The 25386-nt window shown below is 42.4% G+C and overlaps 1 protein-coding gene across 1 annotated transcript in view; it reads right to left on the bottom strand.

The window, feature by feature from the left end:
- Positions 1-24655, bottom strand: part of rnf126 (ring finger protein 126) — a 57814-nt gene extending 33159 nt beyond the window's left edge. Inside the window, exons 1-3 of the mRNA XM_067968356.1 lie at positions 24548-24655; positions 6087-6148; positions 2686-2749 (exon numbers count right to left, since the gene is read on the bottom strand). Coding sequence (XP_067824457.1) covers positions 2686-2749; positions 6087-6148; positions 24548-24619 — 198 coding nt within the window. The 5' untranslated portion in view covers positions 24620-24655. The remainder of the gene's footprint in view (positions 1-2685; positions 2750-6086; positions 6149-24547) is intronic.
- Between the last annotated feature and the right edge of the window lie 731 nt (positions 24656-25386).

The raw sequence follows: 25386 nt of genomic DNA, 5'->3' as shown, positions 1-25386 counted from the left end.
TAAACCTTTTATACTGATGGAACAAACACAATATAACAAATTATTTTAGGACCGATACAATTAACTTTAGCTGCACTGCAAATCCTGAATATGCAGCATATTCTTCTGCAGCTGTAAATCATACTAAACTAGGCCTTAATCTAATCTTTCCAAACATGTCAGTTAAAATAAGCAATTGCACCATGTTGATTTTGGAGGCATCATACACTAATACTGTTAATTTACAATACAGAAACAGGCCACACAGCCCAACCAGTCCATGTTGGTATTTATCCTTCATATGAGCAGTAGTATACCCACGCTGCAAAGTGCACAAATGAGCCTTTGCATTACATTACGTTAGTGTGAAATTCTGAATGCATACTTCAAGACCTGGAAGAATGCAACAGTTACATGAAGGAAGTAACTGGCTCAAGTCAAGACACCCTCTATGTGATACATCAAAGAGAGCAAGTCCCCAAAGGCTAACGGCGCATGTGTGACTGAACATTCCATAAACTGTTACACCTGCACCTTGGAATGTGAACAAACAACATACAAAGAGCTCCAATCTACCCATGAACTAGGTGTGACTAGCTGGAACACAAGGAGAAAAGGAGGAACTAAAACAATAAGTAAAAAAGTCTTCAACGATAGAGAATTACAGGTGAAATATCAACTTCTATTGCAAAGCATAATCTTTTTCATTATAACCCAAAGTAATAACCAAAAATGAAGATAATGACTCAGAAAAATTGAAAGTATGTCCACCAATGGAAGTTCTGTTTTGCCACATTAGCTCTATTCCTCACTGATTTTTTGGTCTGACCCATTTCCCATGATCACTGCACCAATCAGAATTTTAGTCCATGGGTATGTTCCCCATTCTGTGATTTGTAGTGCCAATATCATTCCAAAAATAAGCTATATTTCAATTTAAATCAGCTGTTTGGACTAAAATAACAGTTCTGTTCTTTCCTCAGTAAAACCTGGACAACTTTTGCTTGGTCTTCATCTCCATGTTACATTTTTTTACTGCCACCAACACACGATCTGCCATTCAATAGATATTAGCTAGGTGCCCCATTCATGCTCACTGAGGTGGTAGATTTCAATTATGACCAGCTAACTTTTGACTGTCTGAAGTCACTGCCATCAATAAGATGAGAGGCTGCACATTGGAATTTAAGTGCCGTTGCCTGAGTGGTAAACAAAACAACCAGCAAGCCAGGGCATTTATTTTTGGTTGGCTGCTATAAACACTCAGGGAATCTTGTCGATTGCTGCTGCATAGCAATAGCCAGTGAATGTACACGCAAGATAAATATTTGGCCATTAGTTAAACCAAACAGGCCTAACAACTTGAATTTATATAGTGTGTTTAACATAGAAAAATGTCCCTAGGCGTTGCACAGATGCGTAATCAGACAAAAACTGATACCGAACCAAAGGAGATATTAGGAGGGATGACTAAAAGTTTAGTCAGAAGTGGGTTTTAAAGTGGGTCTTAAAAAAAAGAGGGAGGTGGGGGGGTTTAGGGAGGGAATTCCAAAGCTTAGGGCCTAGTTAGCTGAAAGCATGGCTGCCAATAGTAAGGCGAAGAAATTTCGGAATGCACAGAGGCCATAGTTGCAGGATTGTATGGCTAGAGAAGGTTACAGAGATAATGCGGGGCAAGAACATGAATGGATCTGAACAAGAGAACAAGCATTTTAAATTTGAGGGATTGGAACCATGAGCCAATGCAATGGATTTAGTGGAGTTTGTGGCAAGGGTTGATGATGGCCTCGGTCTTCCCAACAAGATGGTTGGCGGACAAGCAGTCTGACAACACAGAGGCAGTAGACAGGTCGAGAAAAGTGATGGCGAGGTAGAATTGAGTGTCATTGGTGTACATGCGAAACCTGGAGCAGCATGTGGATGAGGAAGAGAAATGGTCAAGAATAGATCCTTGAGAGGACTCTAAAGGTAGCGCTGCAAGGACAGGAAGAGAAGCCATTGCTGGAGACGATTTGGCTACAACTGGATAGGTAAGAGTCGAACCAAGCGAGAGCAGTCTCATTGCGCTGGACAGTGGAGAAGAGGTGTTGGACAAGGTTGGTATGGTTGACCGTGTCGAAGGTTGCAGAGAGATTGATAAGGACAAGGAAGAATAGTGCACCATAGTCAGTCACAAAGGATGTCACTCGCGACTTTGTTTAGAGCCATCGGTGATGTTGCAGAAGTGGAAACCTTTAAAGCAGTGGACCCTGGATGGCTCAATATAAATAACTACAATACTGTTTAATAATCAGTTAAAGCCATTAGCTGCATCCTTTACTGAGTGGTTGGTGGTGTTCCAATGAAGTTAAGATCTATGCAAGAGTGGCACTCTACCACCTGCTTAGCTTATTACAGTGAATTGTGCCACCGGTCCTCTCAAAATAAGATATTTATTATCTGAACTATGATGTCCTAAAAGTGAATATTTACACACATTTTAATGAATACTTTTGTACTTACTAGGATTAAAGCAAGATGAATTGATATTATAACTTTTTTAATCCTTTAAAAAACCTAACAAACAAATACTCACTGAAAATGTAGTTCTATCAAAAACAGAGTTAGGAATCGATACAACACAAGAACATAAGAACACATAATTATGCATTGCAGAGTGATTAAATATACTTGAAATCCTTTGATAGGTAAAATCATGCTACCAACCTCAAATAACTGTCGAGTCTGGTCACTCGTGGAAGCTGTTGAACTTGAGCCATTTTCAGTATTTCTATAAGAATTCCAAATATTGCATAATTAACAATGTCATGAGTTCCTTAAGAATTTGCAACTAGCTAATGCAGCTCAATGCACAATAAGGCAGGCTGCCTCATCTGTACCAGTTGCTGGATTAAATTCAGAGTCTAAGCGAAATAATGGCAAACATAGGAACAGCAGTTTCAATTAAGAGCAAATTCTCTATTTTGTTTGAAAATCCTAACAGTTTCCAAGAGGAACTGAACATATTGTATATCAAATGTCATCAGATCCATGGACAGCTCTAGATTCTCCTTTCATGTTCTGTTGCAAATATCTTTGCAAGATTGCAGTCTACTGCGTCCAGGAACCATTAACGTGGTCAGCCGGTTACAAAATGAGTCATAAAACATTTTTTTTTTAAAGAATTAAATAGCAACATAATCAGCATATTCTATAAAAAAGGAACTGACTAAATGAACTGGCCTATCCTCAACTGTAGCTTAGGTTACTGTTTGAAGGAAAGGAAAGCATAGGGAGGACCTTCAATCAACGTGAAGTACTTCCTTCTGCCCTCCAGCATAGGCAACATGATTTTTTTTTTAAATGTACTTTTAGTGGTTGTTTACCCTATGTCCTCCTTTGAGGCCTACCATTTTAGGTTCTTCCGTTCATCAGGAAGCTGCTTAGTGGATAGCAATTACAAAGTTTCAGTAAGCAAGCTCTACAGGAAATCCTGCGGATCAGCTTCCTATCCAACACTTGATGATGACTCGGAGCGGTCAGAACAGAGGGGGGAGAAAAAGAAAATCAGTAATAACAGAACATAAAAATTCTTGTCAGCTTGGAAGATGATGATGAGAATCACTTCAGGTAGTCATGTGCTCAAGTCCCATTGACAGCTAATACTCAGGTTGAACATACACAGAAGTAAAGAACACAATGGAAGGTGCATTAATGGCTAACCATTTTGAGCCATTCAAGATCCAAAGCCAGACAACTTGAATAAAATAAAAAAATACATGAACAGTCAGTTTTTAATCCATGACTGCTGTATCAATTCCATGAGAAAGTACTTCCCTTTCCACCCCCCCCCAATCAATTTTCTCCTCTCGAAGGTAGAAACTCATGCTTGCATTATAGATGGATTAGCAGTAGCAGCTTTCCAGTATCTCATCCCAAGTGGACATTTTTTTTGTTGACATTTGCTCCAGCAGAACTTTTATTTTTGGAGTTAGGAAAAGGCAAGACAGGTGGAAAATCAAGTAGGGAATGAAGAACACATTAGAAGCTTTGAGGCTTCACAGCTTTGTTCAACACGCAGACCCTTCCTGACTATGAACTTACTTTCTGGATCAACCCTTTGCACAACAGTTTCTAGTCCGCAAGGACAATGATATCACAAAGGTTATCAAAATAGACTTAATTGCACCCCAAAAATTAAAGTTTCATTAATACTCAGTTCAAACAGAAATCAAATACTTTCCAAGCTGTGTGTAACCCCCATTTTCATGGTGGTACATTTCAACAGAACAGAACAGAAATTTCTACCACCATAAAATGCACTGACCAACTATTGATAACTTACACCGTAGCTTCCTGTGGAGAATTTTTTGCATCACAGTGAGAATTCCATGGTATTCAAAAACGCAGCAAGATGGAAAACAGTAACTAAGTACTAACTTACCATTAGCATTCTGTGCAGAATACAGAAGAACTCTCATAAAATTAGGCCATTCAATTTGGAAATATTCTTTTTGTTTCACAATCTTGTAATAAATAAATTCAGCATGGTAAGTAATTCTCTTTTACATCATCTTTCAGGCTTACTGGTGTCAAGCATTATTTGCAGTGGGTATGTGAGTTCAAGATAGTATTATTAAAATATAGTAGAGAAACCTCAAATTGCTCCATCATAAAATGGAGATGGGCATTAAATACAGCCTACGAATGCAATAGTGCCAATCAGTATCCATCAAGAATCTAGCAGATATATTATTGTTGTAGGGACTAATTTTTTCCTATACTAGCAATCTCCCAGGACATTGCTCACAATAAGTTAGACAATAGGCTGTTTTATAATGAAAGCAGCAGAATAATAGTGGGTTATATGGTACAATACTCTTAAGTTAGAACTGCATTCATCCAACCTGTCTTTCCAAAGTGTTGTAAATAAGCACAAGCCTGAGGTCAGTTAAGAGTGGTAATTGCTGTTGGGTGAGGAAAGTTTGCAGATTGACAAATGCCTTTAAATTTCCAGGTCAATCTGCCAATTTCCTTCACTAATAGCAAATATCCTGCAATTGAATACTGTGAAATGATTGCCATGTTAGTTTCTTTTTCATTATACTTTGACCATATACAAACACACATACTTACATATATTATATAGGAACTATACCCTATATTTTAAACTTATTACTAGTTGGTGTGCCATGATTTGCTGAGAGCTTTTACCAGGGGTGTTACACCTAGTAGCATTATTATAAACACTGATTTAACAGTATTGGTGGGCTGCTATGAAGATCTGGGAGCACGGGGAAGGAAGCCTGGGGTTTGGTACTAGGATGGGGTTTTATGGACTAGCAATAATTGGTGGGGGGGGGGGGGGGGGGGTCCAGGATCTGAAAGCACTGTGGAATGGGGCTCTAGGATAACCAGCTAACTTTTTTTTTGAGGAACATCCCAAGGGTACTGTGGTAAACCCGACAGGGTAGTGAACCATACTTCCAAAAGTCATGTGTTAAAGTTCCATACAAAAGGCTACTAGTTACACTCAAAGCTGTGGGGTTTCAGGGTAAAAACTGGTAACGGATGAGAAATTGGCCAAGGGGTAGAAAACAATGGTTGAAGAGTCACGACTTGGATTCAGAAACTCAAAGCAAATTGATCAAATTTACAAAACTAAGAGCAGCAGTGGAATTGAAGGAGGCAGCTCAGAAGTGAGTTATCTGTGACAGCTTAACATTATTGTGGTGTGCTAAATATACTGTTAAGTCTAAAGGCCACGGGAAAATCCCTGCATATACAGAGCTAGTACTTAAGCTGGTATCTCGATAAAGTTCAGCATTTCTAATATTCTTACAAACACAACGCAGGTTACTCTCATTTTTTGGCGGGGACAGTAAAGTGGAAGATCACAGTCATACCAAAAGTACTCTGCCAAATTCTATTCTGATACCCAAATTAGGAAATTACTACAAGATTACAGTTCTGCGCTTAAAATTATAATTTTTCAGCCAAGCTATTTGTTAACTCTCCAGTCCAAAACACATTTTGGGGAAATGTCATAGAAGTTTCTGGCAGAACCTATAATTTTTTTAAAAGTAAAAAGCTAGTTATGACATTGCTGTACAATGATGCTGTTTTACCTTGGTGCTTGATCAAGTAATTCTTCTATAAAACCAGAGTCACATCTTGGACATGTATATTCCTGGGGACAGAGTAAAATGGTATAATCAGGAAACAAAAACAGAGTAAAGCTGAATGTTTGAAATTCTGCTAAAGAAACCAACAAAAAAAAATCTTTATTTTAAATATAGTGCGTTAATTAGTCCCTGGTAACAATATTCAAAAGTACAACTAAAGCTACAGGAGAGTGTGGAAATGCACAATAAAGCAGTTTCTTTTCTTCCCCCAAATGTTTAACAATGTCACCCCCCACCCCTGTCATACACACCATTACCTGATTCAGGAACAGGTCCTGCTTTGCAACTATTTGAAGTCCTCAGGTGTACTCTTTGCAATTTTCTTATATTTTTCCCCTCCCCCCATCTTGCTACAGGGAAGATGTTTTGAACCCAGTCGGTGTTTTTACCCCCAGTGCCCTGACCAAGATTGGAAGCTCACTTTATAACAAGCCATTACCACAAACCCATAGCTTATCCAACATATTGTTGGAATGGTTTATTTAAAAAAAATAGAAGAGGTTATCCAAGATAGAAACAACATTATAGAAGAAAGATTACAAAGCTGGCTGTGGTGTTTACTGTCAGAGTACAGGCAGTGCTGGAGATTTATTCTCAGATGCTAATAGGCAACCCAAAACTTGCATTGTCCAACAATCTAGGTTCAACAAGTGATGGGTCTGGAATGCGTTGCCAGCAGGTGTGGTGAGTGCTGACCCACTGTATGCCTTCAAAAGGGAGCTGGGCTGACTCTGGACTGGGGCAGAGATTGCAGCATATTGAAGGTAAGTGTCTTTATAGACAAAAGGTTGGTCCATGTGATCTCCTGGACTAGTTGATGGGAAAACTCCTCTCCGACCCCCTCAGGCAGCGTATTTTTTCCCTTATTGGCCCTGGGGTTTTTTTGCTTCTCCCTGGCTGGGGAAGCGGAAAGTGTGTGAAGTGTCTAGTCATGATGCTCCAGCCGTCATGGGGCAGGCTTGATGGGCCAGCTGGTTTTTTCCTGCCTGTCAATTTCATATATTGTTTAGTTCTTCATTTGAACTTCCAGGCAATGTCTGTCTGGGAGAGTGTTCACAGACCGAACAAGCTTTGTTGCTGGTTTTCCATTCGGACCGTTGGATTAAAATAGAATGGCGAGTTGCAGCTGCAGCTTGAATATTCCCAACATTAGCATGACGTTCTGGTGTCAGTACCAGCAGCTTTATTGGCTCCGTTCAACTCATGATCTTTGACAGTCCAGCAGTATTTCAAGTGCAGTAGCCAGTATGGTATTCATAGAATGATACAGCACAGGAGGAGACCATTCGACCCATCGTGCCTGTGCCAGCTCTTTGAAAGAGCTATCCAATTAGTCCCATTCCCCTGCCCTTTCCCGCTAGCTCTGCAAATTTGTCCCCTTCAAGTATTTATCCAATTATTAGCTACACAAAGTAATTTTAGTTTTTTGTAATTTAGTTTCAGTTACGAAATAATTTCTCGTCAAAATGTTTCATTAACAATTTTAGTTATTATTATAGTCAATAAAAACTGGTTGTCAGACTCTGACCTGGAGTAAGCCATCTTCATTCAGCCCACTGACCCTTTTATTTGCCAATGTCACTATAAAGAAAAATCCACAATCACACTACAAACTGTGATTATTCAGAGTCAGCTGATGAGCAATTGCATGCTGACTGTTTATAGGTTGAATGAATTCCAGTAACTCCATAGCTTAGTAACACAAAAATGACCAGACACACAATTACGGCTGAACTGTGGGAATAACCAGCACACTTGTAGTATGTGATTAGGCAAAATATACATATAGCGGGGGGGGTTTAACCACACAAATATTCTTTTTCTGGCAGAAGGCAAAGCTGAGAAATAACACAAAAGCATGGTAAAATCCCCATGTTACATGTCGCTTTATTAGTCATTAGATTCCATAGATTTAACAAAGGTGGAAGTAAACAAAAAAAGTTATGTTTTGCTAAGTTAGAATTTACTTATTTCAAATGACATAAAAAAATAGGCAGCTTTAAAAAAGATGCGCAGAAGACAAAATAAAATTGCAAAACCACTGTGTGGCTATAATTTGATTTTACAATGTTGTGACTGCCAATCACAGCAACAATTGCAATGCCTATCTTAAAACATATTGGGCTAGAATTTGCTGAGAAAATAACAGCAAGACTAATGGTGCTCGCCATTATTTATAGGTAAATGGTACAGCAACTTCAGTTAAATGTGAATATCCAAAAGTTGCTGTTCGAGTTGTGCTGCTCAGCCGTTAACTTCGCGAAAACGGCATCTCGCCCTTAGCCTCCCAGTTTATTTTTAAAGGAACTTGCTGCATTTGCCCAGTAAACCTGCCACGGAAAGTTAAGTCTTGTCGTGACAAGCATAAATACCCTTTAAGCGACATGATAAGTTTTAATGACTACCTCTCTGCACCGAAAATTAACTATTCCTTCAGGTTTAAATTTTTCAGGGAGATTTTAAAAATGTCAAACTTTAAATTTTAAATTTGATTTACTTATTTTTCCTTTCTGTCTCTTCTTTTCTCTCTCTCTTAATCCAATCTTTCTTTCCCTTTTAATTTCTCTTTCTGTACCTGATTTGACATTGAATTCACCCTCCTTCTCAGTTCTTCCTATGTTTATTTCCCAATCCTTAAATCTAAATAGTTAAGGAGATACCCTGTTGGTTGCCCTGTTCACTTAGGTCCCAGATATCCTGATTCCCTCGCTGCACTGTAAATCTTTTGATCCAAAGGGTGCAGAGGCAAATCTAACTAATGTTAGGTGTCCTGCTACAGCAAATTCTAGCCCCATTGTGAGAATGCCCATAATCCCTTTTATCAGCATAGTTGTATATCTGATTTAATAGGTAGTAAATTTTCAATCACTTCTTTAATCAATCAAGCTATAGTAAATGTAATTTATATAATACATCAATCATGGCATGAAGTACATAATTGCACCCAATTCCATGAAATAGACATTACAAATTCATTGAAAAATTCATGTATATTCAGTACTACATATGAAACAAATTCTTCTCAGTACAAGTCACACTTTATTCTCAAGATAACATTGAGGAAATTGGAGGACACGTGGCAGATGAAATTTAACAGAGAAGTGTGAAGTGACGCATTTTAGACTGAGGAGAGGCAATATAAACTAAATGGTACAATTTTGAAGGAGGTGCAGGAACAGAGACACCTTGGGGTTTACATACAGAAATCTTTGAAGGTGGCAGGACAAGTTGATAAAGCTGTTAAAAAAGCATGTGGGGTCCTGGCTTTATTAATAGAGGTAGAGAGTACAAAAGCAAGGAAGATATGCTAAACCTTTATAAATAACTGGTTAGGTCTCAGCTGGAGTACTGAGTCCAATTTTGGACACCGCACTTTAAAATGTCAAGGCTTTGGAAAGGGTGCATAGGAGATTTACTGGTACCAGGGATGAGAGGCTTCAGTTATGTGGAGAGACTAGAGAACCTGGGATTGTTCTCAATAGAGCAGAGAAGGTTAAGGGAAGATTCAATGGTGGCGTTCAAAATCATGAGAGGTTTTGATAGAGTAAATAAGGAGAACCTGTTTCCAGCAGCAGAAGGGTCAGTAACCAGAGGACACAGATTGAAGGTAATTGGCAAAAGAGCCAGAAGTAAGGTGAGGAGAATTTTTTTATGCAGCGAGTTATGGTGATCTGGGATGCATTGTCTGAAAGGGTGATGGAAGCAGATTCAATAGCAACTTTCAAAAGGGAATTGGATAAATACCTGAAGGGTATCAAAACAACATAGGTTTGCAGCTTATACATAGTTTTCCTGTGATCACTTTCCTGTGTGCTTTCAATATAACTTGCATTTATATAGCGCCTTTAACGTAGTCAAACATCCCAAGGCACTTCAGAGGCGCAAACAAAATGTGACACCATGCCACATAAGGAGATATTAGGACAGCTTGGTCAAAGAGGGAGGTTTTAAGGAGTGTCTAAAGAGGTAGCGAGGCAGAGAGGTTTAGGGAGGGAATTCCAGAGCTTAGAGCCTAGGCAGCTGAAGGCACGGCTACCAATGGTGGAGCGATTAAAATCTGGGCTGCACAAGAGGCAAGAATTGGAGGAGTGCAGAGATCTCAGAGGGTTGTAGGGCTGGAGGAGGTTACAGAGATAGGGAAGGACGAGGCCATGGAAGCATTTGAAAACACAGATGAGAACTTTAAAGTCGAGGCGTCCCCGGACCGGGAGCCAATGTAGGTAAGTGTGTACAGGGGTGATGGGTGAACGGGACTTGGTGTGAGTTAGGATATGGGCAACAGAGTTTTGGATGAGCTCAAGTTTATGGAGGGTGGAAGATGGGAGGTCAGCCAGGAGAGCACTGGAATAGTCAAGTCTAGAGGTAACAAAGGCATCAATGAGGGGGGTCAGCAACAGGTGAGATGAGGCAGGGGCAGAGGCGCACAATGTTGCGGAGGTGGAAGTAAGCGGTTTTGGTGATGGGGCAGAAATGTGGTTGGAAGCTTATCTCAGGGTCAATTAGGATGCCACGGTTGCGAACGGTCTGGTTCGGCCTCACAGTGGCCAGGGAGAGGGATGGAGTCAGTGGCTAGGGAACGGAGTTTGTGGTGGGGACCAAAAAAAATGGCTTCGGTCTTCCCAATATTTAGTTGGAGGAAATTGTTGCTCATCCAGTACTGGATGTAGGACAAGCAGTGTGACAAATTAGAGACAGTGGAGGGGTCGAGGGAGTTGGTGGTGAGGTAGAGCTAGGTGTCGTCAGCATACACGTGCAACCTGACGTTGTTTTCTCGGATCATGTCACCGAGGGGCAGCATGTAGATGAGAAGTAGAAGGGGGCCAAGGATAGGACTTCAGGAGGTAACAGTGTGGGAGCGGGAAGAGAGGCCATTACAGGTGATTCTCTGGCTACGACTGCATAGATAAGAATGGGACCAGGCGAGCACAGTCCCACCCAGCTGGACGACGGAGGAGAGGCATTGGAGGAGGATGGTATGGTCAACCATGTCAAAGGCTGCAGACAGGTCAAGCAGGGATGAGGAGGAATAGTTCACCACAGTCACAGTCACAAAGAATGTCATTTGTACACCCACAAGGTAGAATCGCCAAGAAATGAAAGTGCAACGATACTTTGTTAAATGGTACTAAAAAATACAATTTGTTCTAAATATTTAATCTGTGTAGAAGGTTGCAATTATAATGCTTCACATTCCATTTTAAAATCTGGCAACGAGGAAACATTTCAAAATGGACAGACTTAAGTCAGAAAACATGTTATTCCCGTGTCCAACTCTGACATACTCCTCTCCTATACATATGGCAGAACAAACCCACCATTCCCTTCCCATGCACATGCAGAACAGTCACTACACTCCTTCCCTGTACATATGGCAGAACAAATAGTCACTGCACTGCTCCGCTATATATGCGGCAAAAGAATTGCTACACTCCCTTGTACGTACAGCAGCACAAATACAGTCATTGCATTCCTCCCCTGTGCAGGCAGAACAAGTAGTCACTGGACTTCTCTGTATTTGTGCTGCTGTATTTAGTCACTGCAATCCTCAGTTCATATAGCAGCACAAATCAGTTACTGCACTGCTCCCCTGTAGATTCACCACCACAGCTAGTCACTACACTCCTGCCCTGTACTTACAGCATCAAATACAGTTATTTCCATCCATTTAAAAAGTTAATTATTTTACAACCAAATGACCCTTTTTGGATTATTTTGAGGTAGAAACACAATGCAATTCTATTCCTGCATTAAGTACCTGTCTTGTGTATTTTACATCTGTGGAAAGTGCAATATATGTATCAGCTGTGCTGCATTTCATTGCATGTAGCCATACTCTCAGAATCATACCTTTCAGCCAATGTCCCAGACTCTTCCATCACCATCCCTAGGTATGTCCTGTCCCACCGGCAGAACAGACCCACCAGAGGTGGCGGTACAGTGATAGACAGTCAGGAGGGAGTGGCCCTGGGAGTCCTCAACATTGACTCCGGACCCCATGACATCTCATGGCATCAGGTCAAACATGGGCAAGGAAACCTCCTGCTGATTACCACCTACCGTCCTCCCTCAGCTGATGAATCAGTCCTCCGCCATGTTGAGCACCACTTGGAGGAAGCACTGAGGGTAGCACGGGCACAGAATGTACTCTGGGTGGGGGACTTCAATGTTCATCACCAAGAGTGGCTCGGTCGCACCACTACTGACCGGGCTGGCTGAGTCCTGAAGGACATAGCTGCCAGACTGGGCCTGCGGCAAGTGGTGAGCAAATCAACACGAGGGAAAAACCTACTTGACCTCGTCCTCACCAATCTACCTTTCACAGATACATCTGTCCATGATAGTATTGATAGGAGTGACCACCGCACTGTCCTCATGGAGATGAAGTCCCGTCTTCGCACTGAGGACACCATTCAACCTGTTGTGTGGCACTATCACCGTGCTAAATGGGATAGATTCAGAACAGATCTAGCACCCAAAACTGGGCATCCATGAGGCGCTGTGGGCCATCAGCAGCAGAATTGTATTCCAGCACAATCTGTAACCTCATGGCCAGACATATTCCTCACTCCACCATTACCAACAAGGCAGGGGATCAACCCTGGTTCAATGAGGAGTGTAGAACAGCATGCCAGGAGCAGCACCAGGCGTACCTAAAAATGAGGTGCCGACCTGGTGAAGCTACAACATGCATGCTAAACAGCGGAAGCAACATGCTATAGACAGAGCTAAGCGATTCCACAACCAACGGATCAGATCAAAGCTCTGCAGACCTGCCACATCCAGTCATGAATGGTGGTGGACAATTAAACAACTAACGGGAGGAGGCGGCTCTGTAAACATCCCCATCCTCAATGATGGCAGAGTCCAGCATGTGAGTGCAAAAGACAAGGCTGAAGTGTTTGCAACCATCTTCAGCCAGAAGTGCCGAGTGGATGATCCATCTTGGCCTCCTCCTGATATCCCCACCATCACTGAAGCCAGTCTTCAGCCAATTCAATTTACTCCACGTGATATCAAGAAACGGCTGAGTGCACTGGATACAGCAAAGGCTATGGGCCCCGACAGCATCCCGGCTGTAGTGCTGAAGACTTGTGCTCCAGAACTAGCTGCACCTCTAGCCAAGCTGTTCCAGTACAACTACAACACTGGCATCTACCCAACAATGTGGAAAATTGCCCAGGTATGTCCTGTCCACAAAAAGCAGGACAAATCCAATCCAGCCAATTACCGCCCCATCAGTCTACTCTCAATCATCAGTAAAGCGATGGAAGGTGTCATCAGTGCTATCAAGTGGCACTTACTCACCAACTCTCAGTTTGGGTTCCGCCAGGACCACTCGGCTCCAGACCTCATTACAGCCTTGGTCCAAACATGGACAAAAGAGCTGAATTCCAGAGGTGAGCCGAGAGTGACTGCCCTTGACATCAAGGCAGCATTTGACCGAGTGTGGCATCAAGGAGCCCTAGTAAAATTGAAGTCAATGGGAATCAGAGGGAAAACTCTCCAGTGGCTGGAGTCATACCTAGCACAAAGGAAGACGGTAGTGGTTGATGGAGACCAATCATTTCAGCCCCAGGACATTGCTGCAGGAGTTCCTCAGGGCAGTGTCTTAGGCCCAACCATCTTCAGCTGTTTCATCAATGACCTTCCCTCCATCATAAGGTCAGAAGTGGGGATGTTTGCTGATGATTGCACAGTGTTCAGTTCCATTCGCAACCCCTCAGATAACGAAGCAGTCCGTGCCCACATGCAGCAAGACCTGGACAACATCCAGGCTTGGGCTGATAAGTGGCAAGTAACATTCGCGCCAGATAAGTGCCAGGCAATGACCATCGCCAACAAGAGAGATTCTAACCACCATCCCCTTGACATTCAATGGCATTACCATCGCCGAATCCCCCACCATCAACATCCTGGGGGTTACCATTGACCAGAAACTTAACTGGACCAGCCACATAAATACTGTGGCTACACGGACTGCAGCGGTTCAAGGCGGCAGCTCACCACCACCTTCTCAAGGGCAATTAGGGATGGGCAATAAATGCTGGCCTCACCAGCAATGCCCACATCCCATGAACGAATAAAAAATTCCAAAAAAATATGGTGAGCATTAAACGGTGCTATTTGCTGGTCCAAAAGGATAAAAAGGCAATGTACTAATACAACACTGTGTGAAATCTTTTCGACTGGTGTTCTTAGTCAAATATGAACAATAAATTTGTTTGCTGTTTCCTCCCAAACACTAATTTAAAAGGTCTCTTTTTCTGAAACACAGCATACAGAGGGTAAGTTTGATTGTATTACAAACCAACCAAGATACAATTATTTTATGACTGGTAACTCAGAAGAATAATTATAACGAAAATTAAAAATGATAACTACTGTTAGTTACTTAAAGCCCAATGCACTACAAGGTGAACAATTGGATGTTACTTTGAGCCTATGATTCCCCATAGAGCAAGTTTATCCATTCCCATGCACATTATGCATGTCATCACATCCCAAATTGTACCAAGTAACTCAAATGTCAGTCACAATCTGTGTCCAAACATCTTAATTCAACATCATTTACAGATGTGTTAGTGTAGTGGTTATGGTGATAGACTAGCAACCCACAGGTCAGGAGCTCAAGTTGCAAAATTGAATTTAATAAATCTAGTACCTGTGGGCTAGTACCGGAAAAAAAAACAAGAAAGCTGTAACCTTATGGTCCAACATATCCCTCACTCCTCCATCACCATCAAGCTAGATGACCAACCCTGGTGCAATATGGAGTGCAGACGAGCATGCAGAAGCAGCACCAGCCGTATCTGAAAATGAGGTGCCAACCTGGTGAAGCTACAACAGAACTACATGCATGCTAAACAGTGGAAGCAGTATGCTATAGACAGAGCTAAGCAATCCCGCAACCAATGGATCAGGTCAAAGCTCTGCAATCCTGCCACCCAGTCGCAAATGGTGGTGAACAATTAAGCAACTAACAGAACATCCCCATCCTCAAATGATGACGGAGTCCAGCATGAGTGCACAAATGACAAGGCTTAAGAGTTCTCAAGGGCAATTAGGGATGGGCAATAAATCACCTTGCCAGCGACGCCCACATCCCATGAACAAATATTTTTTTTAAAAGTTTGCAACCATCTTCAGCCAGAAGTGCCAAGTGGATGATCCTTCTCAGCCTCCTCCTGAGGTCCCCCCCATCAGAGATGCCAGTTTTTAGCCAATTCGATTTACTCCATGTGATATCATGAAACAGCTAAGTGCACTGGACGCAGCAAAGGCTACGAATCCCAACAATAGGTATGTCCAGTCCACAAAAATGCAGGACAAATCCAACCCGGCCAATTACCGTCCTATCAGCCTACCCTCAAATCAGCAAAGTGATGGAAGAAGTCATCAACAGTGCTATCAAGCGGCACTTACTCGCCAATAACCTGCTCACTGATGCCCAGTTTGGGTTTCACCAGGACCACTCGGCTCCAGACCTCATTACAGCTTTTGTCCAAACATGGACATGAGCCGAATTCCAGGTGAGTTGAGTGACTACCCTTGACATTTTTTAAAAATTTCTTCATGGGATGTGAGCGTCGCTGGCAACGCCAGCATTTATTCCCCATCCCGAATTGCCCTCGAGAAGGTGGTGGTGAGCTGCATTCCGTGTGGTGAAGGTTCTCCCACAGTGCTGTTAGGTAAGGAGTTCCAGGATTTTGACCCAGCGATGATGAAGGAACGGTGATATATTCCCAAGCCAGGATGGTGTGTGGCTTGGAGGGGAACATGCAGGTGATGGTGTTCCCATGCGCCTGCTGCCCTTGTCCTTCCAGGTGATAGAGGTCGCTGGTTTGAGAGGTGCTGTCGAAGAAGCCTTGTCGAGTTGCTGCAGTGCATCTTGTAGATGGTACACACTGCAGCCATGGTGCGCCGGTGGTGGAGGAGTGAATGTTTAAGGTGGTGGATGGGGTGCCAATCAAGTAGGCTGCTTTGTCCTGGATGGTCACATTCAACAGAGCATCACAAGGAGGCCCAATAAAACTGGTCAACGTGGATCAGGGGGAAACTCTCCAGCGTCTGGAGTCATTCCTGGCACAAAGGAAGATGGTTGTGGTTGTTGGAGGCCAATCATCTCATTCCCAGGACATCGCTGCAGTAGTTCCTCAGAGCAGCATCCTCGGCCCAACTATCTCATCAATGACCTTCCCTCCATCATAAGGTCAGATTAGGGCTGTTCGCTGATGATTGCAGAGTGTTCAGTTCCATTCACAATTTCTCAGATAATGAAACAGTCCATACCTGCATGCAGCAAGATCTGGACAACATCCAGGCGTGGGTGGATCCACGCCACACAAGTGCCAGGAAATGACCATCTCCAACAAAAGAGAATTTAAACACCTGCCCTTGACATTCAATGCCATTACCATTGCCGAATCCCCCACCAACAACATCCTGGGGGTCACCACTGACCAGAAATTCAACTGGACCAGCCACATAAATGCTATTGTTACTGGAGCAGATCAGAGGCTGGGTATTCTGCAATGAGTGAGTGACTCACCTCCAGACTCCCGAAAGCCTCTCCACCACCTAAAAGGCACAAGTCAGGAGTGTGATGGGATACCCTACACTTGTCTGGATGATTGCAGCTCCAACAACACTCAAGAAACTTGACAATCATCCAGGACAAAGCAGTCCACTTGATCGACACCGCATCCATCAGCTTAAAACATTCACTCCCTCCACCACCGGCATACAGTGACTGCAGTATACACTATCTACAGGATGCAGCAATTCATCAAGGCTTCTTTGGCAGCACTTCACAAACCCGCGACCGAGAGGACCAGGGCAACAGATGCACAAGTACACCATCACCTCCAGGTTCCACACCATTCCTATTTGAACATTTATCACTGTTCCTTCATCGTCACTGGATCCTGAAACTCCCTACCAAAAAGCATTGTTGGAGTACCTTTACCACATGAACTGCAGCAGTTCAAGAAGGCGACCCACCACCATTTCTCAAGGGCAACTAGGGATGGGGAATAAATGCCAGCCTTGCCAATGATGCCCATATCCCGTAAATAAATTTAAAAAATAAGAAACCAACTGTTTTTCAGGGAAAGGCGCATGCCACCCCTGCCTGCTCTGACCTACGTGACTCCAGTCCACACTATATGGTTGACTCTTGATGCCCTTTGAAACAATCTAACAAGAGACTGCCTTTTTAGGGCAATAAGTACACTAAATCCACCAATGAACCAGCTAACAATGAAATAAGTCAAATTTTAAAAAACTATCAAACATTAACCATATTATTCAGCTGGACGAATACTGACCATAGCGTTAAGTGTTGTCACTCGGCTTAATTTTGATCTGTGCTACTTTTAATCTATCAAAACTGCTCTCATTACAAGCACCATCAGTATTTGGCCTTATATTATTACACAGCTGAAAATACTCTACAGACATAACCCAAATTTGAATGGACAAAATCTACGCCTGTGTTGCTAGGTGTTTTTTTCTTTTCCAGTTGAAGTGGACACAACACAAAAATTTACATGGTCTCGATTATGCTTTACTGAAATCCTAATCACAACTCTGGTTTCATTGCCTTTTGACATGATTCAATATTTGAATGGTGCCTAGTTCCAACTGATAACTTTGCTAATAATTTCAACACTTCCTCATAATTTATCTTTATATGCTTGCATAACCGTTGGCAAGGACAATTAAGAATTCAAAAGGAGAAAATGTCTGACAAAGATTAATAAAAAAAATTGTAACAAAAGAATTACATACTGTAATTATTTGTTCATATCTGTCAAAAATTAGTTGCTCTGCAATAGTAGCTGTATCCTTTTTTCTCCAGGATGAATTGAAGTGATTATCAAATTGCCTGCATCAAGGACTCATAGGTCAGGTACAGCACAACCAGATGCAATAATGCCTACTGCTCTTGCCAGCACTGGATTTTCCACCCACTAAAGCAAATGGGAGGAAACATTACTGGTGAGTGCAGAAGCAGAAAACTCCGACTATTGCGTTTTAATCTCCATTGCATCAGTGTGAAATCATCTTCACCTCTCATATTACCCATCAATCTGATGTTCTGAGGAGATTGCCAAACTATGGACAGTTTTGCACTGTGGACCTACACCCACTAAAAACTGGGTTGAGACTGCCTTATCTCATTTCACATTGGACCCTCACAGCCAGAGAGGAAACTTTCATCCCATCTGTCAGGCCTTGACTAAATCATTGTGCCACCCAAAATTATGGTCCCTTACATCAGTTTTTTTAGGTAAATGGGCACAAACTGGAGGGATGAAAGGTGCAAAGGAAGATGTGACAGGCTATTTCAGCTAGCGTCAGATAGGTCATGAACTTCCATTATTAAGAAAATTGTTTTGCTACATTGGAGTCATCCTTTGCACAAGTTATGGAAGTCTCCAGCTAATAAACCAAAAATACCTAAATCATGCAATTAGCTCGGGGAACCAAGCAGTTTTCCATTATAGCCCTAAACACCAGATAAAGTAAATGGTTTTAATTTAATCACATCAGTCTAAAAGGATTTATGTAGTAAATACACAAGGCTATTGATACAAGACTTAAGGTCACTAAAGGCCTTATTATGCTTCTTAATAAAATCAAAAGGGAGAAGGATATGCGACAAAGCATCCATTGCACAGGGCTCATTAATTGACTAGGGTAAACTCCCATATACAGCAATCTTAACTAATTCAGCTTTTCCCCTCAACCCAAGGACTTTGGGTTAAATTCCCTACCTAATATCTAAAACGACTAACATCCTGTGTTGCAGTCTCAGTAAATACTTTAAATTATAGTGAAAAACAGAAAATGTGCTTGAAGTATAAAATTACTTTAACCATTTTACTGCAAAAAAATCTGCAGTACTCTAGCTTTTTCAAAATTATAGTAATTTCTTACTTTTGCCTTTATTATGCTCGTTAGCGTGAAGAATATATTTTCAACTTTTTGGCACACAGTGTCCTGCGCAGAGTAATATTAATTCAAGTGTTGTATAGGCCGGGTGCAGAGTAAAGCTCCCTCTACGCTGCCGTAGCAATGGCCGTTAACTCCTATCTCAAAGGAGCACCTGTACTGTGTCCCCCTACGACCATCCTCATTGCTTCTGACAAGACTGTACAATGGACTCGGGCTCGCTAGGAGCTGGGTTCAGACCAAACTCGTTTCATGTGGGATACTGATAGCTGACAGGGAGGAGCGGGAGAGAAGACTCCTCAGTCTGGGCTGGATTCAAATCAAGGTTCCAAAGTGAATAGGTTCTAATTCACTGCCTTCTTAGCAATGGAAATAAATTTCAACAGCTCAAATTTATAGTTTATCTGAATCAAAATGCAATGCAAGTGTAATCCTAATCGGATTCATATAACTTGCAGCCAAGGCACACAAATGTATTTAGTCACACCTTATGTGATTGCTATTATACATATTAATGCTATATTCACACTGTCAATGTTATTCCACAAGCGAAAACAATGCTCACTGTTCCAGTCACGAGCTGCACTGTTAAAAGCACTGTGCAATTATTCACTTCACAAAAGCAGAGTAACCCTCCACAAACAGACATCGCTAGAACAAAGGAATACCAATAACAGAATGTAAACAATTTTACAACACCAAGTTATAGTCCAGCAATTTTATTTTAAATTCACAAGCTTTCGGAGATTTTCTCCTTCCTCAGGCAAATGTTTCAAGATCTCCTTGAAGCCTACGCATTTATACATATTGAACAATAATAAATGGTGTTTACAGACTGCCTCTGCAACTGCCCGTTGCCAAGGCAATCACCGTGTTCAGACAGAGAGGTGTTACCTGCAGAACCTCCGAATACACATTCAATAAAAAAACAAACAGGGAAAAAAAAACAGAGAAAAAAAAAACACAGAGAGAGGACTATAACTTGGTGTTGTAAAATTGTTTACAATTGTCAACCCCAGTCCATCACCGGCATCTCCACATCAATAACAGAATGGATCATGAAGCCTCATCGCCATGGAAACTAGTGTATGGGTTATGTATAGAAAAACAACCACATTTTGCAATTTTTAAAAATGACTTCAGACCTTTTTTCACTAAACACTGACAAGTATAACACATGAATATTACAACAGTGTATTATTAGATTAAATCACTTGAGAGAAGGACCTCAATCCAGTCGCGCACCTGCAGCCCTTACCAATTAGAGGTCTTTCACATTCATGATATCACTACTACTACAATACTTTCTATATACTCTGTTTATACATGGTGATGAATTCAAAAACTCAAAACATATTTTAAACACAAATTAAATGAACTTATGATTCCATATCAGTAATTAGTTCTTCCCTGGGGAAGAGAAAAGTATGGCAATATTGGTTTTGGGTGAAGTGACAAAAAAATAGTTGACTACCAAGTTCTGTCTCAGTCTCAAGTCATCCTGGAGTTACATAGAATTACACAGAATTTACAGCACAGAAACAGGCCATTGGGCCCAACTAGTCTGTGCCGGTGTTTATGCTCCACACGAGCCTCCTCCCACCCTTCTTCATCTAACCCAACTGCATAGCCTTCTATTCCTTTCTCTATCATGTACTTATCTAGCTTCCCCTTAAAGTTATCACTATTAGACTATTACAGCAGAAACTAAAGACAAATGGAAAGGAACACTAACATTCCTTGATTGTAATGCAAGTTATTTTCAAGAGCAAGAGAAATGACAGGAAGCAGTCCATATTGGCAAGGGCAAGATGGTCCAGAATTAGTGGGCATGCAATGAAATGTAGTACAATACGGCCAGGAACAAAACACAATTAACTAAAAGCAAAACTGGGTAACTGGTCACATGTTGGCACTTTCTAGAGAATAGCATTTGAGTTCTCCCGAGACTTGCCATGAACCTTTCACAAGTGCTACCTACAATACAAATAAAGAAAGAACTTGCATTTATATAGCGCCTTTCATAACCTCAGGACGTTCCAAAGCACTTTACAGCCAATTAAGTACTTTTGAAGTGTAATCCAATGTAGGGAAAACACAGCAAGGTCCCACAAACAGTAATGAGATAATCTGTTTTAGAGATGTTGGCCAGCACACCAGGAGCCCCCCCACCACCACCCTTCAAATAGTGCCATGAAGTCTTTTATGTCCACCTGAGAGGGCAGACAGGGCCTCAGTTTAACATCTCTTCCAATAGGCGGCGTCTCTGACAGTGCAGTACAGCACTGGAGTATCAGCCTAGATGATGTGCCCAAGTCTCTAAAGTGTGACTTCAACCCACTACCTTCCGACTCAGAACAACACCAACTTGCATTTATATAGCGCCTTTAAAGTAGTAAAACATCTCAAGGCACTTCACAGGAGCAATTATCAAACAAAATTTGACACCGAGCCACATAAGGAGGTATTAGGACAGGTGGTCAAAGAGGTAGGTTTTAAAGAGCGTCTTAAAGGAGGAAAGAGAGACAAAAAGATTTAGGAAGGGCATTTCAGAGCTCAGGGCCTAAATAGCTGAAGGCACTGCCTCCAATGGTGGAGCGATTAAAATCGGGGATGCGCAAGAGGCAAGAATTGGAGGAGCGCAGAGATTTTGGAGGGTTGTAGGGCTGGAGGAGGTTACAGAGATAGGGAGGGGCGAGGCCACCGAGTGATTTGAAAACAAGGATGAGAATTTTAAAATCGAGGTTAACCGGGAGCAGGGGCCACTGTAGAAAGCGAACACAGGGGTGATGGGTGAACGGGACTTGGTTCGAGTCAGTATACGGGCAGCAGAGTTTTGGATGAGCTCAAGTTTATGGAGGGTGGAAGAACGGAGGCCGGCCAGGAGAGCATTGGAACAGTCAGGTCTAGCGGTGACAGCGGCATGGATGAGGATTTCAGCAGCAGATGAACTGAGGCAGGGGCGGAGACGGGCGATGTTACGGAGGTGGAAGTAGCCGGTCTTGGTGATGAAGCAGATATGTGGTTGGAAGCTCATCTCAGGGTCAAGTAGGACGCCAAAGTTGTAAACAGTCTGGTTCAGCCTCAGACAGTGGCCAGGGAGAGGGATGGAGTCGGTGGCTAGGGAACAGAGTTTGTGGTGGGGACCAAATACAATGGCTTTGGCATTCCCAATATTTAGTTGGAGGAAATTTTTGTTCATCCAGTACTGGATATCGGACAAGCAGTGTGGCAAATCAGAGACAGTGGAGGGGTCGAAGGAGGTGGTTGTGAGGTAGAGCTGGGTCTCGTCAGCGTACAAGTGGAAACCGACTTCGTGTTTCTGGATGATGTCGCTGAGGGGCAGCATGTAGATGAGAAATAGGAGGGGGCCAAGGATAGATCCTTGGGGGACTCCAGAGGTGTGGGAGCGGGAAGAGAAGCCATTACAGGTGATTCTCTGGCTACGACTTGATAGATAATGGAACCGGGCGAGCACGGTCCCACCCAGCTGGACGACGGAGGAAAGGTGATGGAGGAGGATGGTGTGGTCAACCATGTCAAAAGTTGCAGGCAGGAGAAGGATCGTTTACCACGATCACAGTCACATAGGATGTCATTTGTGACTTTGATAAGGGCCATTTCAGTACTGTGGCGGGGCGGAAACCTGATTGGTGGGATTCAAACATGGAGTTCCGGGAAAGATGGGCGTTGATGTGAGGGGCAAAAATGCTACCAATGAAGCAAGGCTGACACACACCTATTCTTATGTGATTGTTTGAAGCGGGTGGAATCGTCACCCATGTCAGTCACCAAGACAGAATGTTCTAGAATACAAAAAAAACACAAAACTGCAACTACAAATTGAAACAGAAAGTTAAAATAACTTTATGGCAACGACTGTTCACTCTCTAGGTCAATGGTCAATCCCTCGGTTAATGGTCACAATTTTTAAAAGTGTCAACTTCAGCAACAGGAGACAAATCATTCACAGGAAATCTTAAGAAAAGATCTGAGCTATACTTTGTGGGATGTACTTTTCATTATTTTTATGTTTCACTAGATTGATTTTCACGATGGTGAAAATCTACCCCCTCCCGCAAGCTAATACACAAATCCCGAAAATGACGAAAGCCCGAGTGCTTCTCCACAGTAAAAAGATACAAAATAGGAAAGGAATTTATTTCTGCAAGTACTGGAGTGTTGTCACTACTTCCTTGATTTATTTCCAGTGATCACTAGGTGGCGCTCCGAGAAAAGCTGTGTATAGACTGTTGCCAGATTCTGCTCCTACTAAATACTGGCACATGGCGTCACTCGTTTCCAAGAAAGGAGAAAGCCGTAGATCTTTCCATATTAAACCCATGACTTTACAACTAGAAAGATAGATCAGTAGATCATGCGACTGGGGATTCCCACTTTGTGAAACAGAAAATGACACTAACTTACCTGTTTGTTTCTGCTCTTTACATATTTCAATTCATTGTAGTTATATGGAAATAAAATACAACAAATTTACAGTGAAATAAATCCAAATGTTAGACTAAAATTATCCGTTTTAATTCTACTTGTAACAGCACACAGATATAGCCTGGTTACAAATATGACTGGCAACCTGCATTCAGTTTAAATTGAACTGCAGTTATAATTAAAAAATAAAAACAGAAAATGTTGGAAACACTTAAGTCAGGCAGCACATGTGGAGAAAGTAACAGTTAACGTTTCAGGTTAGCTGTTTTTCTCTCTCCACCGATGCTAGTTCACCTGCTGAGTGTTTCCAACATTTTCTGCTTTGGTTTCAGATTTTCCATGAGCATTCGCAGTATTTTGCTCTTGGTACAATTGAACACGTTTAACCACCGTAACTTACACAATCTTACAAAAATAGTTGATTAGGTACAGACGTTTGTCAATAAGGTAGTGATTCAAATACAACCGTGTCCTTATCTGGAGTGCCTGAACAAATCACTCCAAATTATGCCAGATGAACTTTAACACTAGCTCATTTAAAAGTTAATAATCTAGATTTAGGGAGGAGGAGGAGGAGGAGGAGGGGGGGGGGGGGGGGGGAAGTAAAAGCTGCAAAAGGTTTAAAATTAATTTGGTCGCAGTAGGGCTGCCCGAGCAGAAGAACAAAGTTTTCAGAAACTTCAGAAGCAGAAAAAAAAAAGTTTTCTGTCTCAATGCTCTTCCTTCGGTTGGAAGTCCGCGCCTGCGCAGTGCGGCGAGGGCGCTCTATGTGGCAGAAGGACGCTATTGGGCAGCGACTCGGGCCCGGCTCGTGTTACCCAGGAACGAAGGCGCCCGCGCTCCACAGGCAAAAAAAAAAGGCAGTCTCGCCGGCTCGGCGTCCCCGGGCCCTCCCACCTCCCCAACCCTCGGTCTCCCCTCACCCCACCTCTGCCAGCACCGCCCGTCACTCCCACGCCGATCGACATTCAACGGAGCTTCGGGAAAGGTTTACTCACGGGCAGCCTGGGGAGAATCTCGGCCGAACAGCGGTGGCAGAAATAGCGAGACTGTGAGAGAGCCTCCGCCATATTCACGTAAATCCGCCACAGTGACGTACAATACGGGTGCCCTGGCGTGTCAAAAATATTACTTCATACGCCAATTGTGACGTGCCTTGAATCTGTCAATCACCGGATAGTGGAGTCTCTCCATCTCTGCTGTGTGGGTGGGTGTGTTTTTGCTACCACTATAATTTAACTTTTTTTTTTATTATTATTAGGGAAAGTGTCACTCATAGTTTTTTTTAAAAAAATATGGCGCATTGTGTTACAGAGATGGATTATTGTGAGCTCCTCTTTCATTGTTTTTGATTATAAGTCTCACTCCGGTTTTAATGATGTGGAGATGCCGGTGATGGACTGGGGTTGACAATTGTAAACAATTTTACAGCACCAAGTTATAGTCTGGAACTCACTGCCTGAAAGGGTTGTGGAGGCAGGAACCCTCACAACATTCAAGAAGCATTTGGATGAGCACTTGGAATGCCATAGCATACAAGGCTACGGACCAAATGCTGGAATATGGGATTAGAGTAGACAGGGCTTGATGGCCGGCGCGGACACGATGGGCCGAAGGGCCTCTATCCGTGCTGTATAACTCTATGACTCTATCTATGACTCTATGACTCTAGTCCAACGATTTTTATTTGAAATCTACAAGCTTTCGGAGGCTTCCTCCTTCCTCAGGTAAATGACATTTACCTGAGGAAGGAGGAAGCCTCCGAAAGCTTCCAGTTTTAATGGCACTGATTTTTTTTTTAAAAACTTTTTTTTTCCAGTAACTACCTCAAATTTTC

This window comes from Heptranchias perlo, chromosome 29 (genome assembly GCF_035084215.1).
Source record: "Heptranchias perlo isolate sHepPer1 chromosome 29, sHepPer1.hap1, whole genome shotgun sequence".
Taxonomy (NCBI): Eukaryota; Metazoa; Chordata; class Chondrichthyes; order Hexanchiformes; family Hexanchidae; genus Heptranchias; species Heptranchias perlo.
The sequence above is the reverse complement of the archived record's forward strand: the minus strand, read 5'-3'. Positions and strand labels throughout refer to the sequence as shown.